The 16,987-nt window shown below is 49.4% G+C and overlaps 4 protein-coding genes across 4 annotated transcripts; 2 read left to right on the plus strand and 2 right to left on the minus strand.

Moving 5' to 3' along the window:
• Window positions 1-3,242: 3,242 nt before the first annotated feature.
• Window positions 3,243-7,044, plus strand: N7533_002617 (guanine nucleotide exchange factor; the record flags this gene model as incomplete). The annotated part of the gene is made up of 2 exons (XM_057099267.1): window positions 3,243-3,779; window positions 3,883-7,044. 2 exons carry the CDS (start codon window positions 3,243-3,245, stop codon window positions 7,042-7,044), a joined length of 3,699 nt encoding a protein of 1,232 aa, XP_056964403.1.
• Window positions 7,045-8,340: 1,296 nt separating this feature from the next.
• N7533_002618 (uncharacterized protein) lies at window positions 8,341-9,559 on the minus strand (the record flags this gene model as incomplete). The annotated part of the gene is made up of 2 exons (XM_057099268.1): window positions 8,341-9,019; window positions 9,153-9,559. The coding sequence occupies 2 exons, from the start codon at window positions 9,557-9,559 to the stop codon at window positions 8,341-8,343; spliced, it is 1,086 nt and encodes a 361-aa protein (XP_056964404.1).
• A 2,238-nt stretch (window positions 9,560-11,797) lies between these two features.
• Window positions 11,798-14,760, minus strand: N7533_002619 (putative DNA mismatch repair protein (Mlh3); the record flags this gene model as incomplete). The annotated part of the gene is made up of 2 exons (XM_057099269.1): window positions 11,798-14,454; window positions 14,517-14,760. The coding sequence occupies 2 exons, from the start codon at window positions 14,758-14,760 to the stop codon at window positions 11,798-11,800; spliced, it is 2,901 nt and encodes a 966-aa protein (XP_056964405.1).
• A 410-nt stretch (window positions 14,761-15,170) lies between these two features.
• Window positions 15,171-16,570, plus strand: N7533_002620 (uncharacterized protein; the record flags this gene model as incomplete). Its single annotated transcript, XM_057099270.1, has 2 exons — window positions 15,171-15,204; window positions 15,288-16,570. 2 exons carry the CDS (start codon window positions 15,171-15,173, stop codon window positions 16,568-16,570), a joined length of 1,317 nt encoding a protein of 438 aa, XP_056964406.1.
• Between the last annotated feature and the right edge of the window lie 417 nt (window positions 16,571-16,987).

Below are 16,987 nucleotides of genomic sequence, written 5' to 3' on the forward strand. Positions count from 1 at the left end.
GCACCAGTCGAAGGATGCGATGTGCGTCGCAAAATTCTACTGCGGACTGGAAACTGCAGAATCACCGAGACTGCGTAAATTCACGTTTTGGTTGGATGATGGAGGGTCAATTCCGCACAGCAGACTACTGTAAATTCGGTAAACGCTTCCTTCTCCATTTGAATTCTATTCTAACAAGCGTATTACTGTATAGATACTAGGAAAATATTCATACGACTCAACAGTAACTACGGAATAAGTAGTACATACTAGACCATATCTTTTTGGGGGTCCAGAAAGGCTGCACGATGCGTAATGCTCCAGTTCTAGACCGTTGACGGGGCAAACCGCCTTCCTTCGCCGTCTCCATTTTCTTTTCTTTGATAATTTTAGCACACAAAGCTCGAGTCAAATTCCAGCTAGCAATCAGGCTAAGAGCTACATGATTATGATACTACTTGGACCCCCATCCATCTACGGAGTATGTACGAATGTTTTCAAAAGACAGTTATGTTGTATACAAACATACTCCGAGTCTGTATCGCGTCTCGTTCGCAAACTCTTGTCCCTAATTGGAATTTTTGATATATCACGAGATGATAAATCCGAGTCTCTGACTGTATTCTGTACGAAGGGCAGTCCCTTCTTGGCCCTCTACAAAAGTACTCTGACCCTCACCCTCAAGGCTGAATGAGGGAGACGGTCTAAGACAGAGCGGGTCCATGTCAAAGATTTCCCGTCCGCCCATGCCTCGTAGCTGCATCCGCGATGGACTATACCCTAACTATAGATGCAAATGCAAGCCGCGGGTGGTTCTGCAATGGGACCGACGACGTTGCCTGGCCGTTCCGATGCTCACGATAGCTCAAATTCTCCCGGGGAAGTGAGGATGTCGCGTTTGGTGGATCCCCCACCAACGCTGACGCCAACGCGAACCTCCCTCATGTGTCCAGCGGTTCATATCTCAATGTGATTTCCGCCCCACGCGGGAAGATGAGGGGGTGTTGGTTGTTGCTGTTGGTAAAGGGAAACAAAGACAAAAAAAAACAGACGGGGGCGAAAAAAGCGGGCCTGTTCAAGTTGGTGGCTGGATTTTGATGTTGGATTATGGAGTGATATTTTCTTAATTAATTAATTTTCTATTTGCCTCATTCTTTCGTTGACCGATGTGAAAACGGCACGATCGTCTTATCACACTCCATAGAATGGTTTACGACCATCAATTGCTCTCTTCAGCCCTTCGTACTTCGACTAGAGATAAACTATATACATACACCTAGTGTCTCTACGGCGTGATGTGCACCCGACCAGACTTATTTCGCCCGCTGTCACTTGGGGGGGGCCGGTCGCTGCGCCGTCGATCCCCGGAAAGATAGTTGACAGGCAACGTGAGGGCGAAAATCGCCACAAGGTGACTGATCGAGTCTGTGTTTGGGGCTGCAGGCTCCAGCACACGGCCAGTGCATTTTCAAGACATGGGCTCGGAGTAACCCCCACAAGAATTCTTTCGTGGCTGCGTTGTGATTCGCGCGGCACAACGGGAGGCTTTTTTTATTTATGGTCGGCTTCCTATGAACAAATTAAAACCTTCCAAAAATTGAGTGTGAAAAATAATAATAATAACAATAATAATTAGGAAATGGGCCTTCGGTCTGGAACGGGAAGCGTTCGGCAGATGTAAGGTGGATTCGCCCAAAAAACAAGGTCTGGGAGCACTTAACCCCATAAGAAAAAGTACGGGTTGGTATTCCGTACTCTGTAAAAAAAAAGTGTTCTGTTCAACAGTGGTACGCTAGGTACGCTAACTGCCAGGCGAGCTTCGTGCTTCGTGCTAGTGGCGCCATTGCGGGACAAATGTTTGGATTGCTATACGGCAGAGAGGAGGGAGTTTCTTTTTTGACAGAGAGGAAAGAAGGTGGGTAAGAAAAAAAACAAAGTACGATGGAAAAAGAAAATTGAAGAAAATAAAAAGAAAATAATCTGTCATAGGGGAACCGAATGGCGGGAAAAGGTACTATTGGGCCTAGAGGTACACCTCCGTACAGATGGGATAAAAGCATTAACCAATAGACCATGTAATAGTATTACCAATGATACATAAAAAGAAATCAGGATTACCAGGTCTATACACCATACACCCCCCCCCGGTCTGTAATGCTGTCAAAATATAACTCATCACCCCCAGTCAATACGGGGGCAATACGTCCGGTGGATCCCATATGGATCGTCCCGATCGAGTCCCAGAAGAATCAAATGGGTCCTCGACTCCAGAAGAGCTCTCGTTCTTATTCCTTTAATCCCTCGCCCTCCTCTTTTTCTTTCCTTTACTGCTCCATTTTGCAGTCCCTGCTTTTAATTTTTCTATTTCTAATTTGAATCCAAGTCCTTTCTCTTGGATCTTGTGCCATTGCCGCCGGTGGCAATATAACATTCATTCATCCCTTTCGTGACGTCTCTCCGCCCTTGCGTTGAGGATCGAAACTACTACACCAACGAAGCCCTAGAAATAGAAGAAGGAGATTCCACTTTCGTCATTCGCTACTGCAAGTCAGTTCGCGGGTCTTTGCTCGTCCTTGCTTTACGATCTTCATCTACAGGGCTGGCGCACTTGGACTCCCTTCATAGACGGAGACGCAGTGCATGATCCCCAACCTCGCATTGACACTCAACTTGCGACTTGTCATCCCTCCCGGCTGGATCCTTCTAATGTTCCGGACTCCTTTCTTGGAAGTCTGTTACTGTTTATAGTTTGATTACTTGATTGTTATTGTCGAAGAAAGGGTGCGTTAGATCTCCCAAAGTCCGAGACCTTTCTTTTGTTTCCCTTTGCTCCTACCCCCAGCATTCCTTTGGGACTCCTCTCTCCCTCGACTCCCTTGGTATCGCGCATTCTTTTCCCCTCCACAAGGAGCACAAACAGTCTTCGATCCCTATCGTCCTTTCAGCCACCCCATCATTGCTGCGCTCGCGCCCTTAGGAAACGGCTCCAATTGACCTTGATGTGTAGGATTATCCCAGCCATCTGTCGATCCGACCCCCCTCCCCGCTCTCTCCTCCCTCAATACACCATTCGACACTCTGTCCAATTCACCTTGTTGGAATAGTATTCAGCAAAGCATGTCAATTGCATCCATCATCGACTAAACGCATCCGGTCCGTGACCATAGCGGTTTCTGAGAAACAACAATCACCACCACAACCAACAGCAATATCAACAATTACTTGTCCAACACATACCACACAGAATAAAGATAACAGATTCAATGAAGCCGAATATACCACCGTTAAACATCGCCAAGTCGAATTCCCATATCGACGACGTCGACGTCGACGCCGACCCCAACAATAAACAGACGCCGGCTCGTTTCTACTCGAATCACGGCCAGTCGGAGGCCACCCCGCCATTAACGCCCCAGGGAACCAAGGAACAACACATAATGGAACAATCCGAAGCCCCGAGAGTTGTCTTTCACAACTATCTCCGTGCATTCTATCCTTTTCACCCAGCTGGAAATGTCTCGCCATCAACAGTCACTCTGCCCCTCGACCAAGGCGATATCATCCTGGTCCACTCCGTTCACACCAATGGCTGGGCCGATGGTACCTTATTAGATTCGGGACATCGAGGCTGGCTTCCGACAAATTACTGCGAGGCATACGACCAGATCGCCATGCGTCCGTTATTAAAAGCCCTGACTGATTTCTGGGACATCATTCGCGGAGGATGCGGGTCATCATTAAAAGATTTTGGAAACCAGGATTTAATGCGAGGACCCATTGCCGGCGTCCGCTTTCTACTTGTAAGTCCATTGGAAGAATAGCAGCAGCAGCTGTTGAGAGGCCTTTGTCTACGACATGGATGACCCCTCTCTCCCCGCGGGACCAAACTGACCCCATCATCAGGAAAAGTCAGAATGCCTGACGCGGGAATCCCCGCTTGTTAAGAAATACGATGGGCTACGAAGGATCCGGAAAGCTTTGCTGTCCGATCTGTCATCGCTAGTCAAGACCGCCAAACGATTTCAGGAAGTCGCCAACGGTACCCCCGCTGAAGATGAAGTCGAAAGCATCCTGGACGAGATGCTTCTGAAGGCGTTCAAGATCGTCACCCGGGGTGTTCGATTTCTCGACGTTTGGGACCAGGAGGTTGGACTTACCCGGACAATCGCCGATATGGAGGCCGCTGGTGAGCGGAGCCAACATGAACTGCCCCCGACGCCAGCATCCGAGTCTTTCAGCACGGCCGATACTGCGGTCATCCCCGACACTTGCTCGGAACGAAATGAGTCCCGCCAGCTGAACCGAAGCCGTATGGATACAAGCCAGGCATCGATGCGCACAGAGATGTTCGAGCCCTCCCGCCCTGTCTCAGTTTCAACGAAGAGGATATCAGTATCGCACCGCGTCTCCTACTCCGGACCCTCATCTGCCATTCGCGCAGACAATCTGGCCTCGGACCGACTGGGAACTACCTACGACGCCTTCCTGGGTGTTCTTGGGTCATTCATCGGTCTACATATGCAGTCTCGCTCCTCGACGGAGCTGGTGACCACCACTCAACAAGCTGTCTCCTCCTGCCGAGCTTTGTTGACTGTGGTTGAAGCTGTTTGCGAGCATGACACTCAGCATAGCGTTCTCCTGCAGGAAGCCCGTGAGGCCATGTGCGAGAAGCTGTCTGAACTCGTCCACGCTGCCCGTGATGTCTTCCGTCCGGCCCACGCACAAGAAGATGATCTTGTCTTTATGCCGGATGAGGGAAAGCGCTTGGTCGATGCGGCGACGGACTGTGTGCGGGCTGCAGGGAACTGCCTGGCCAAGGCTCGAGTGGTTCTGGAGCAGAACGGTGACATTGAGCTAGAAGCAATTGATGAGGAGACACCTAGTCAGGGGGTGCCTGATATTGTGGAGGAGAAGGCGGAGAGTAAGGAAGAGGTAGAGGAATATAAAGAGAAGGAGAGAACTGATGAGTCAGGGAAGATGGAAGAAACGAGCGAGAAGAACCAGGAAGAGGAAGGAGCGGACAAGACAAGATTGCGCCTTCCCCCGCCGCCCCTGCAGATTCCCAATTTGACAAATTCGACGAATTCGGCAATTTCGACTTCAATTTCAATTTCAAATGGGGCCATCGCGACTTCCTCGACTGCCACTGCACTTTCCGCTCCTTCCACTCCGGGCCTGACTGATGCAGCCAGCGCTAACACTGCAACAACCCCCTCTTCTCTCTTCTCTCATCTCTCTTCCTCCCACGCCTCTGCTCTGTCTTCCCTTCCCAATTCCGCCATCCTTCCCACACACCTGGAAAACTGCCAATCCTTTTCTTCCTCTTACGACTCCTACCGTGAGAGTCACCCCAAGTCTGACGTGAGCGAAAGCTTCGGTCGAGGTGTGACAAGCACGGGTAGTAGCTTTACCTACAACAGCCACGCTCGTGATTCCGAGATGAGTGGCGTCTCCCAGACTTCTACCAGGGCTACCTCGCCCGATATTGGTGGTAGCTTCACCGATAGCTTCAAGGTCCCCTCCCTCAAGGAGAGTATCAGCCACTCGACCTTGGCCGAGGAGAATGAGGAGACCGAGGCTCACTTGCTCGAGAAGACCTTCGCCTATGAATTGGTCTACAAGGAAGGCCAAGTGATGGGTGGCAGTATGCGTGCTTTGATCGAAAAGCTCACTGCTCACCAATCTACCCCGGACGCCACCTTCGTCTCCACCTTCTACCTCACCTTCCGCCTCTTTGCTACCCCGCTGGAGTTCGCTGAAGCTCTCTCAGATCGCTTTGAGTACATCGGCGATACCCCTCACGCTGCTGGTCCAGTTCGGTTGCGCGTGTACAACGTGTTCAAGGGCTGGCTCGAGTCTCACTGGCGCCACGACAGGGACAATGATGCGTTGGAGTACATCCTCAACTTCGCAAAGACTCGTCTTATGACTGACCTGCCCACTGCTGGAAAGCGTCTCGTCGAGCTGGCCGAGAAGGTGTCTGCCGTCCATGGCCCCGTTGTTCCTCGTCTCGTTTCCTCCATGGGCAAGACCAACACCGCGATCGCTCAATACGTCAACCCTGATACCCCTCTCCCCCCTTGTATTATCGGCAAGAAAGAGAACCACCTTTTGAAACAGTGGAAGGATGGCTCGGGCTCAATCAGCATCCTAGACTTCGATCCTCTCGAGTTGGCTAGGCAGTTGACCCTCAAGGCGTCTCGAATCTTCTGCTCCATCCTGCCTGAGGAGCTCCTTGACACCGAGTGGACCCGCAAGTCTGGCTCATTGGCTGTCAATGTCCGCGCTATGACCACTCTGTCGACTGATCTTGCTCACCTGGTCGCTGACTCCATCTTGTGCTTGGAAGAGCCTAAGAAGCGTGCTGCCACCATCAAACACTGGATCAAGGTTGGAAACAAGTGTCTGGAGCTAAACAACTACGATTGCCTCATGGCAATTGTCTGCGCCCTGAACCTGTCCACCATCGAGCGTCTGAAGCGGACCTGGGATTTTGTCTCGCAGAAGACCCTAAACTCCTTTAACAATCTGAGAAACATCGTCAGTGTGGATCGGAACTATATTGTCCTCCGCAAGCGCCTGCAGAACCATGTGCCACCCTGCCTGCCTTTCCTAGGAACCTACCTGACCGACTTGACCTTCATCGATCACGGTAACCAGTCCCTCCGCTCCCTGCCGACTGATGATGGTAAGATGGCTGGCATCAATTTCGATAAGCACATGAAAACCGCCCGCATCATTGGCGAGCTTCAGCGATTCCAGATTCCCTACCGCCTGACCGAGGTGCCTGAACTGCAGACCTGGATGCAAAATGAGCTTGTTCGCGTTCGCTCCAATGGTGAATCCGCCGCGCAGAAGTTCTACCGCCGGTCCCTGATCCTCGAACCTCGTGTTCATTGTAGCTCGACCAACCTCCATGCTCAGGCCCAAGCTCAAGCTCAGGCTCAAGCCCAAGCCCAGTCTGAGTCCAACCCGCCTTCTATGCTCGAGAATGCCAAAGACAAGTTTGACTTCCTCTCTTGGACCAACCCCTCCAAGCCGAAGTCGATCGCCACAAATGGCTAAGCCTTTCAGCCCCCTTCTCTACCCCACTCATACCACGCACACATACCGCATCCTATTTTCCCCTCTCTTTCTCTATGCAAGATACCCCCTTCTCGCTCTATCTCCTTCACACATCTACGATTTAATGACCAAATCCGATTTCTTCTTCCTTTCTGGCTTGCCGGTGTCTTATCTTATTATTTCTCCTTGCCATATTTATCAATGCTGGCTGCATATTCTCCTTCCCTATCTTTCTGTTCTTCATCATCATGTTCTGCGAATATCCCCTTTTATTGCTATTCTCTTTGGGCGGCGCTCGTCTTTTTTTGTTATGTTTTTATCTTTCATCATTTCCTCTGAACCCCCGCGGGGGAATCGGTCTCAAGAAAAGCGCTTTACGAAAACGGGTCGGGCCTGGGTCCGGGTGGGCACAAAACGGCGTACACTCGGGGTTATCGACCTTTTATTCTCGTTTCTTATTTTTTCTTTGGTCTTTTCTTCCTGATTTGGGCTTGGGAAAATATCGGGGGCTATGGGTATGGGGACTTAGCCAGCGTTTATTAGCAGGCTACCATGTCTATCCTGCGATTCATCCTTTCTATCTAGAAAGGATAAGCCTCGCGGCTTATTTACAAGTGCAGCCAAAAGCTGCCTGGAATGCAACGAGCTTTGATTATCAATTTCTTCCTTTGTAGTCTCGTCTTGTGTAGTCTAGTAGTCATGCCATGCCATATTGTAGGATGTCTAGTATGTACAGTCTTTTGTCTTGGTCTTGGTCTTGGTCTTTGTTCATGCTTGCTCTAATTGTCTATTCCTGTACATGTGTATGTCTTTCCGCGTTGTGATATCTTCACTCCTTCCCATATCTACCTAGGTATGCATGCGTATGTACCGACTTGCTTAGTTTCACCGCGTCACAGACGAACAGGCTACTTATCCCGGGCACCACGAAAAGGTGCAAGTCTCGCTCGAGGGGCATCCCCAGCCCCAGACAGGGAAGGGAAAGCCCCGTACACAATGCCCGTACGGGTGGGCGTCTTTCTTCTTCTTTCGTCTTGTCTCCGGGGCCTCTGCGTCTTTCTCGTCCCCAAACCCAACCACCCAACGCGGGTCATGGTGCAGGAAGAATGATTGGACTAGGTCGATTTGATTTGACGCTCTGCTCGCCCGGATGATCCCTATTCTTCTCAATCTTTCGAGAACGACCCTGATATCTTCGTCGTCTCCCCACACAAACACAAATCGATCGAAACCCGCCCGTTTCTTCCCCCAAGTAACACTGGCGATGAAAGTGAAAACATCTCGCTGTAAAGAATTTCATCGCCGTCTTTTTTTGTCCCCTTTCTGTTGATTTTTCCGTCTTTTCTTGCAGGTTTTTCTTTCACGAGACGGGCAGGAGATTTGATTTTGTTCTTCCACGAGTGACTCCGCAACCAGCGGTATCTCGATCAGTGGTATTTTGACCGCTGGCTCGTCGTCACTATCCATTGAATCAGCCACCTCGTCTGTTTCTGCGATGCTGGGCATCGGCAAAAAGTGCGTGGTGTATTCTGGTACTACCGGCAAGGCCCACATCATCAAGTCATCCAGACTTTTCCCAAGGTTGGAAGATGTGAATTGTCGAAGCTCGGTGTATTGAACCTTGAGCTTTTGATCAAAGTACCCCCAAACAACGCGGACTTGGCCACCGAGGAATGTGGTGACGAGCAGTACCTGGGATAGTGTTAGAAGGGTGAATGTGTGGCCTGCAGGCAAAGGGCTTACTGGGACGACGTGGTGCGTTTTCTTGTGCATGGTGACTTTGTTGTCCAGTTGCCACCTGACTCTTCTTTCCCAGTCGCCATCTTTCATGAGTCGTAGTAGTACTTGTAGCTCGGTGGCGGTGGGTTTGTCGGGGTCAGCGTGCGCGCTCATCTGCAGGAGTGCCATTCGGTGGTTTCGTCGTTCTTCGACGACTTCCACGGCCCGGCGGATTCTGCATTGAACCTGTGTGTTGCTGGACACCTTTCTGTCGCGTGTGATGCTGCTGCATACGATAGTCAGACTCGTTTAAAGAAAGACTATCGCTGATGTGGATTTAAAGTCGGGGGAGGAGGGATCAATAGGAGTGAAGAAAGGAAGGAACTTACAGGATATCCTCCCATTCGTATGGAACTGCCTTTTCGAACTCCAGTTCCCGGTAGTGACGCCCGACTTGGATGTCGATTTCGTGAGCAAGAGCTTGATACAATTTGAGGTCTGCGTCAGGCTTGAGACCTTTCTCAGCGTGGAGGAATCGACTTCGTGTCTTCATCAAGGTGGGCTTTCCGAGTAGGCCCAGATGATCCCGTCGTCCGAAGTATGGAGTCACGGATGGATGTGTGAGACCAGTTTCGAAGTCCAGATAGTTTAGTTCGATGCGATTTTCCATATCGTATGTGATCGTGTTGCCCTTGGGGCTATCTTTGAGAGAAGCCAGAAGGGTAGACATATCCCTTTGTCTCCGTTCGTGCTCGAGCACCCAGAGCGGAACGCCACTATCTCGAAGTCGCGACATGGTCATATAGTCCGGGTGCTGATGAAGAGAGGAGAAAGAAAAGGCAGAGTTTTCATTCGGAACTGAGATTTGTAGTGCAGGGCAGCCGCGCCATAGTCACTGATTCCAGACGACCGTGGTACGACCAAATGGAGGCATTTCCCACGGATTTGAGAAGTACTAGTACGTTTTAGGGTATTTCAAAGATAGTACTAGTCATATCTAGGCGACGTCTTGCTTTATATCAAGATTAGGTTCGGCTTAGTTATCTCTCACAAATTTCAAGTTGAGATTCCATGGCAGGCCGTGGGGAAGGACCCTTGGGATTCCCCTGAGAAACGACGACGGGAATAGAAAACAATGTTATACTAGTAGTAGTGAGAAGTCAAAATCTATTGACATAATAAAATAAAATGCCCAAGTAAGGAATCATATCTTGATTTAGTGAGATAAATGGCAATCTTTCTAAGACTTTAACAGCCAAAAAGCATACATAGTAGGTATAATCTGATATTTTAGGTTAATAATAAGAAACTTTGAGCACTAATGGAAGGTGCTCAGGTGGTAAAGTAGTTACTAAGATTGTAATTAATCTTGAATTGTATTATGTTTTGGACTTTTTTGACTGTAGGAAGAGGAGAGCGCAAGTAGGAAGCTAGCAGCTGATCAAGCCTAAGGTAATTCAAGTTGAAGAGGTAGATTCAATTTCCAGCCGTTTTTTTCGAACTAAGAAATGAAATATGGGACAGCACTGAAGCTAAAACAATAGGGAGAGAGTCTCGATGAAAATAATAATTGCACTTTTAGCAATCCATCACTACTACAAGTACCTAGGTTGTTCCTGCTACGGAACCTACTGAAAGAGACTTGCGGAGATAAACCACCTCGATTTCAAGTTGTCTCCCAAAGCATTAAAAGCCGGAAGTAGGTATATTTATCTGAAGGAAGATAATGAACACTGGGTCACGGTCTATTGCTGCTGCGGGGCGCCGAGGAGGTTAGCTGAAACCTTCTGAATTAAAATCCCTAGGTAGTACTTAGGCACGGAGCTTTGAAGTGTATCTATGGACCAAAGAGGAGAAGTGTCGTTATGGTAGCAGTTCTGCAAACCTAGACCTTTGCATGACGTTCATCTATAGAAATGATGGAACTTTTGCGTCCGCGAGATAATAGGAGATGACGTCGTGAGGTCTCCAGGGGATATCCTATTCAATTCAGGTAATAATTCGAGGCCAGTAATGGATAGGTAGAAACTGAGTGAATGACGAGGCTACGTGATATTTGGGGCATGTTCGGCCATGTTCAAACTTGAACTCGCATGAAATATTCCAAGGTTTTCTTTTGTAAAGAATCACTTGAAGTCAGGTCAATATTAAATTCCTTTTTTTTCGAGAGATAAAAAGAGTAGAGCAGACCAAATCACACGCAACTGGAGAGTCGTAGTCCGTAAGCACGTGTGTAACCGTCCGGAGCTCCAAATGAGGGGCAAAGTGATCTATCGCAGCACCTAATCTGGAGAGGATAATCCTCGCATACTAAGCCCCTCCGCCAACCTTTCTTCCTACATGAATGTCCGTGCCACATCAAGACCTGAAATTTTCAACAACTCTCACCATCTGGAGGACGGAAAAAAAATGCAAGCGACGTATCAGATCGTATAGCTGGGGCGTCAGGATGAGGAAGGGCCCCGTCGCACAACGAAGAGTTCTTGGTCTTTGCATAATACAGATGCCTGGATCTGCATGCTTCTTACTTTCCAATGGGCTGGGACTAATCGGAAGCTGGTTAAGCAGTGTAGGTAAGACATGTGGGTTTATGGCTTGCATGATGAGGGGTTCCAAGGTTGGTTCATGCAAGTTCATGCAAACACATGAATGACATATCATCAATGATGTGGCGGGCTGAGAGGTTCAACAGCATAGTAGTATTTTCCATGTATGATTTGGCTATGAATCTTCATCCAGGTCAGGCTTGTGTATTTGTATTTCGCATGGCCAAAAGAAGAAGTTTCCAAGTTACCATACATGTCATCGTGTCTGTCTTTGTTTTGAAAGATCGGTAGCAAACGAGGACGACTGCATATTTAATACGTAGGAGTTCATGCCCAGGGGAACAGACCGTCTGGGGTTGCAGGGGTAGGTGGCTTGCTGAAAATGCTCATTGACACCTGGGCATCGATTGTCCTACCAAAAAGGGTGTTTGGGCGGACCGCAATAGGCGATGGAGATATATGTATGGATTGTCTGTGCCTACGTACATCTATTTCCCATACCGATGTCTGAAAGCCGCCGAAAAATCCAAAGCATTATGTTCAAAGCAGTCATGTGGTACGATGTTCGCCTCAGAAGCCGAATTATCATGCTCGGAATGTGCTCGTAGATCGAGGATAGGGATCATTGATGGCCGTCCGTGGGCACATTGAAATGGAAAAGCACATCGGGACAGCCTCGTGACTAATGTCTTGCACTCATCAATACTTAATGGGTCATTGAACATGATAGCAGTTCGGCAGGCACGGGAGTTGAGAAGATCAACGATCCCCTGGGGACAACCACTCATCTTGTGTACCCATGAATGAGGAAAGACGGGATCATCTGCTAAGGCGGCGTTACCCTCACGCGGAAACATGTCTGAATCGGATAAAGAGTTCTTAAAAGGTGTCTTTAATGCTTCTGCTCTCCTACCGTCCTCCTCCCTCGTCCAAATTTCCCGACGAAGTAAGTCACTAACCAAATCGGACTCAAGACGGCAACGCTCAGCGATGAGAATCGGGAGTGAGGTCACCAAAACCACACCTCCAGATTGAGATGGTTTAATTTTGTAGTGGATACCCCAACGACCGAAGAATCCCAAGTATTTCCGAAAGAGCCCTTGCTCTGTAGATGAGACATAGAGCGTAATGGGATCGACATTAGTTGTCCTGACTGTATTCCCATGAGGCGAATCAGTCGGTGCAAGGAACATATCCTGGAAAAGCTGTTCAACACGACACCGTTCATCTGCTGCATGTTGATCTACCAAGACAAGAACGTTGTCTTGGTCAAAAAAATTGCCATTAGGAGTGGCGATATCCATCTTCGCAAGAATAAACTTTCTATCCACCTGAGAGATGATGGTTGCTTCTGCAAGAACTTGTCGACGGAGCTTGCCTCGGAATTTAGCGACTCGCGCACCGCCTAGAGATCCAATATCCTGGAGACAGTTGTGCAAATTGTTGATACTATTGTGTGGATAGCTCTCACCAATGTCAAGATTCGGCACTCGTCTTTCTGTTCGACTGAAAGTGGGATTATCCCATGACTTCAGCAAATTCTCGACCCAGACATTCTCTGCAGGTGCGCTTTTCCCCTGCGGCTGTTCATTCGGAGCGGCAAATAGACTTCCCGATCCCAACCTCGGCCCAATAGACACTGATTGAGGATTGATTGTCTGGCCTGTGCGTGCATTGATTAAATGGGACTTTCTTGTATGTGGATCGCTCCAGGTTACATGTTGATCAGGAAGCGCATCAGACAGCGGATACCCCACCCTTTCTGAGTCTGCATCTCGATGGATTATCACAGGGGACACGGGGTTAGTGGGGAGACGATGTGATGGAATTGAATCATTTGCATGGCGTTGTGGGCTTGTATTAATCCGTGGACGTTCTGGAAGAGACCGAAATTGTCGCTGATCATGGATATCATCCTCATTAATCCTGAGATCGCTAGAAGCTTCATGAGAGGATGTCTGAAATGAAACATCCTTGGCCGATTTGACCCTTGACCAATGATTGAAATTTTGACCAGGATTCACAGCTTGCGACCGTTGGAACGTGGGTAGTTTGACACGAGCACCAAAGCTCTCCTCGGCGTTCGTGGTCGAGCTCTCTTGCCTGGGGTTAATAGAACGCCCGAAACTTTGTTGATCGCTATTCTGAGTCTGATCCACTCGGTTATATGGACGGGCTTGTCGTTTTGAAGCACGAGGGCGTAGGTTTTGCTGTTTGAGGAATTCCCAGATCATTGCCCCAAGGACGTCGATAATACGCTGAAGGGACTTTTCGGAGTCTGGGGCGATGTCATCAACATCATCACAGAGGCTGTGAGATGAGGTCGTGTCGATTCTTATATAGAACATCGGCCATTTATTAATGGGCTTTGTTGAGCTCCTGCCACTCATGCCGGTCTCGGAGCGACCTAGCCCAGACGAAGGACGAGGAAGAGAGACGGCACGAGATAACTGCCCAGTACTACCAAAGTCCGACAGAGAGATCATTCTGTTGACTTCGCTGAATAGCATATTGGAGCCATTGCGCGACAAGATTGGTGTGTTACCTAACGCGATGAACTGAAGCTTTCTTGAAGGGGTGGGCTCAGTTGAGATAGCGGCGTTGATTGTGAGATCCGGGACTGTGGCGGATAACGCATGCCATGTATTCATGGCCGGAGATGTGACTAGTCCAGACTGCGATAGAACTGATCCAATACGTCCAAGATCAACCTGATTCAACCCGTATTGATCATTTCCTAGCCGAATGAAAAAGCGCTTCCCTCTCTCGACATCAGTGACCTTCAGCTTGCAGAGCTGAGGATTGGCTAGCATTAGAGTTGCTAATAGGTATCTCAGTTGTCCCCACTCCCGCTCTAGCTCGTCTGGTTTCTGAAATGCGAGAGCTCGACTTTTGACGCGCACCGGCATATTCCCAAATAGGTCATTGACGGTCACACAGGTACCATGGTCACCAACTCGGAGATTCTGATGTGCTGGCGCAGGAGTCATCCGCGCAACAGGTCTTGAGTGATGGAAAATGACAGAGTTCGTGGTGCTGTGTTGGGAATGACGAGACGTCACAGTTAGCAAAGCCAGGGAGGCCAAGGAAGCCAGAAATAAACCTCGATGGCCATACATGCCAGGCTTTTGAAACTTCGACGTATCTGCACAGTGTCAGCTGGCCGCTTTGATCGCAGATTTCGCGCTTGCGCTGCCTATAACATACAATGTGCCTTTCCAAGCCCACCGTCTACCTCGAATTCAGCCTGAGGAATACCATCACCATCGTCTTCCACGATGCAGCTTCCACGTTTGAAATCCACGGATATGAGGACCGTTCGTGCGCTTGCATCCAAAGCGTTTTTCACTAACTCGTCCACCACGCCACTGAGATGAATGATTGAGGTGGAGGACTTGATTTTGGCAATCACATCCGGAGGAAGCGGGTTAATAACTCCGGGGGAAGTCATGGCAGGGTGAAAGCTACCAAGGGTGGTATATACTCGTGTTTACTCTCCAAGGCATATTCCGGATATATTCCACTAATGGCAGTAATATCGCCAGTGCATGGCGGATGTGGCTTCAACCAGGCGCCATATGGAGAAGTGCGATGTGGAAAATGGGACTCAGCCGGAGCAATAACCAAATTGAATATGACTCCAAGTTCAAGTTGTCAAGTGAAAGTGTATGAAAATGGAAGTAATAAAGTGAAGTGAAGTGAAGAAGGCAATGATTGGCAAGAGCACATGATCCACGGAACAACAGTCATCCCGCCCCTTTGCCTCGGTGCGCTTCTTCCTTGACTTGCGTTGAACTCCCCTCCAACTTGTGGGAGTTGATCTCTTCACGGGGCTATTGGCTTTTTCAATTATTTGACACCATGGCTACTACTGAAAGCCTTCCTCGCGCGCATGGTGAGTCTCTTCTCTTCAATACGCTTCCCTTCGCCCCCACCCTCCTACCGTGCTTGGCTAATCGTTGGGCATATACAATATAGATCGCAATGGTCGCCGCCGCCCATTCTCGAGCTGGATGAAACGTCTCGCTAGTCTGAAGAGCTCATCCGACTCGGGTAGTCACCGCTGGTCCCATAAACGACACACAAACACCAAGGGCAAGAAGAGCAACGGTCAAGGCAACAATCCGTACCCGCTGTCCGGAAATATTAACCGCCCAAACAACAATGACTCCTATTCTGAAACTGGGGATCGCGATGGACAAGGCTCACGCTCGCGAAGTGATCCGTCGCTAGTTTATTCCGCCTATGAGAACCATATTCATGCGACAAGCGGCGCCAAATCGAATGCCCCGACTGTATCGACTAATGGGGATACCGCGATCTCCGACGCTGGATACTCCAAGGCGGGCACATTGGCAACAGGTGGCGGAGAGATCAGCACCCAGGGTGGAGGGGAGGGAAGCACGTTCTCGTCACCTGCGCCTTCAGTTCGATCATTGACTACAACCTTGACAACCGTGCAATCGGCGGCGCCGTCCACCCAACTATACCCCGCGCCGAACGCACAACAGGGTCATTCCCACGGCAATTCCACCCACGGCTCCACAAACCAACAAGTTCAGTTCTCACACCAGTTTCCGAGTTCCTCATCACCCGCCACTGCCGTTCCGCCGCACCTTGTAGCCCAGAACCAACCCATGACCTACAACACCGCAACAGCCAATAATGCCTTGACAGATAATGCATCGATTCTCACATTGGCGAGCTCGTCCAAAAGACGCCGTCGTAACTCCCTGGACACCAATGCTTCTGTTCGTGCATTAGCGCCATCCTCGGTTTTCGGTGGCAGTCGCGAAAGCTTGCCACTAAGCGTTCTCAGTGGCAACGTAGTCGAACCGTCCAATACCTCAGCCTTCAATGCACAGGGCGTTCTCACTCGACCGAGTGTAGTTGGCTTGGCTAGCGCTGAGCGCATCAGCGTTTACTCGTCCTCTGGTACAGCCCCTGTTGTGAGCAATACCGGCGAGCGGGGCATCTACTATCCAGGAAAGCAGAACACTGGTACCGGCGATGGTGCAAGTATTCGTAGTGGTGCACCTTCGCATGGTCGGAATGATAGTACGGCTGCGAGCATCACTGGCGTTACTAGCCCTCTTGCTATGGCATCTGGCCGCGTTAGTCGACGGAGCTCTGGATGGGGAGAGATTACTGGCGATGAAGAGGAGAAGGGGGAACGAGGTGAAAGGACAGAGGACAAGTCGGCGGATCGTCCCGAAGAGAGGCACGATGTCATTTTTGACGAAGAATCGAGGACGAATTAATGTCGGCTGCGCGTGGAAGCAAGCAAGAGGTTCGTTGTTGAGCTGCGTCGCAAGAGATGATGACCAAGACCACCGAACGAATTTACGCAAAGTCCGGATTGACTTCGCACCGAAGATATCACTAATGACTTGACGCATGGACACTGGCTAATTGGGGTTCTCGAGGATTGATTTGCGGCGTTAAACAGTTTTTGGCGTTCTTTTCTTTTCTTTTCTTCTTTTCTTCTTTCTTCACTTTTTCTTTTCTGGGTGGGAATTTGATACCTTTTTCGGCGAGATCGGCTTTTCATTTTATTCCTCTTTCCTTCCTACTTCACTGCGTGCATACGTTACAAATTGTACTGTGTATCCATAACAACCAAAGTCAGGCTATTGCTACCAATTGCTTTTTCCAATGCATTACCGGTTTTCCAAATC

The sequence above is a fragment of the Penicillium manginii genome, assembly GCF_028828005.1.
Source record: "Penicillium manginii strain IBT 31320 chromosome Unknown utg000002l:1.0-5564898.0:1.0-5567710.0, whole genome shotgun sequence".
Taxonomy (NCBI): Eukaryota; Fungi; Ascomycota; class Eurotiomycetes; order Eurotiales; family Aspergillaceae; genus Penicillium; species Penicillium manginii.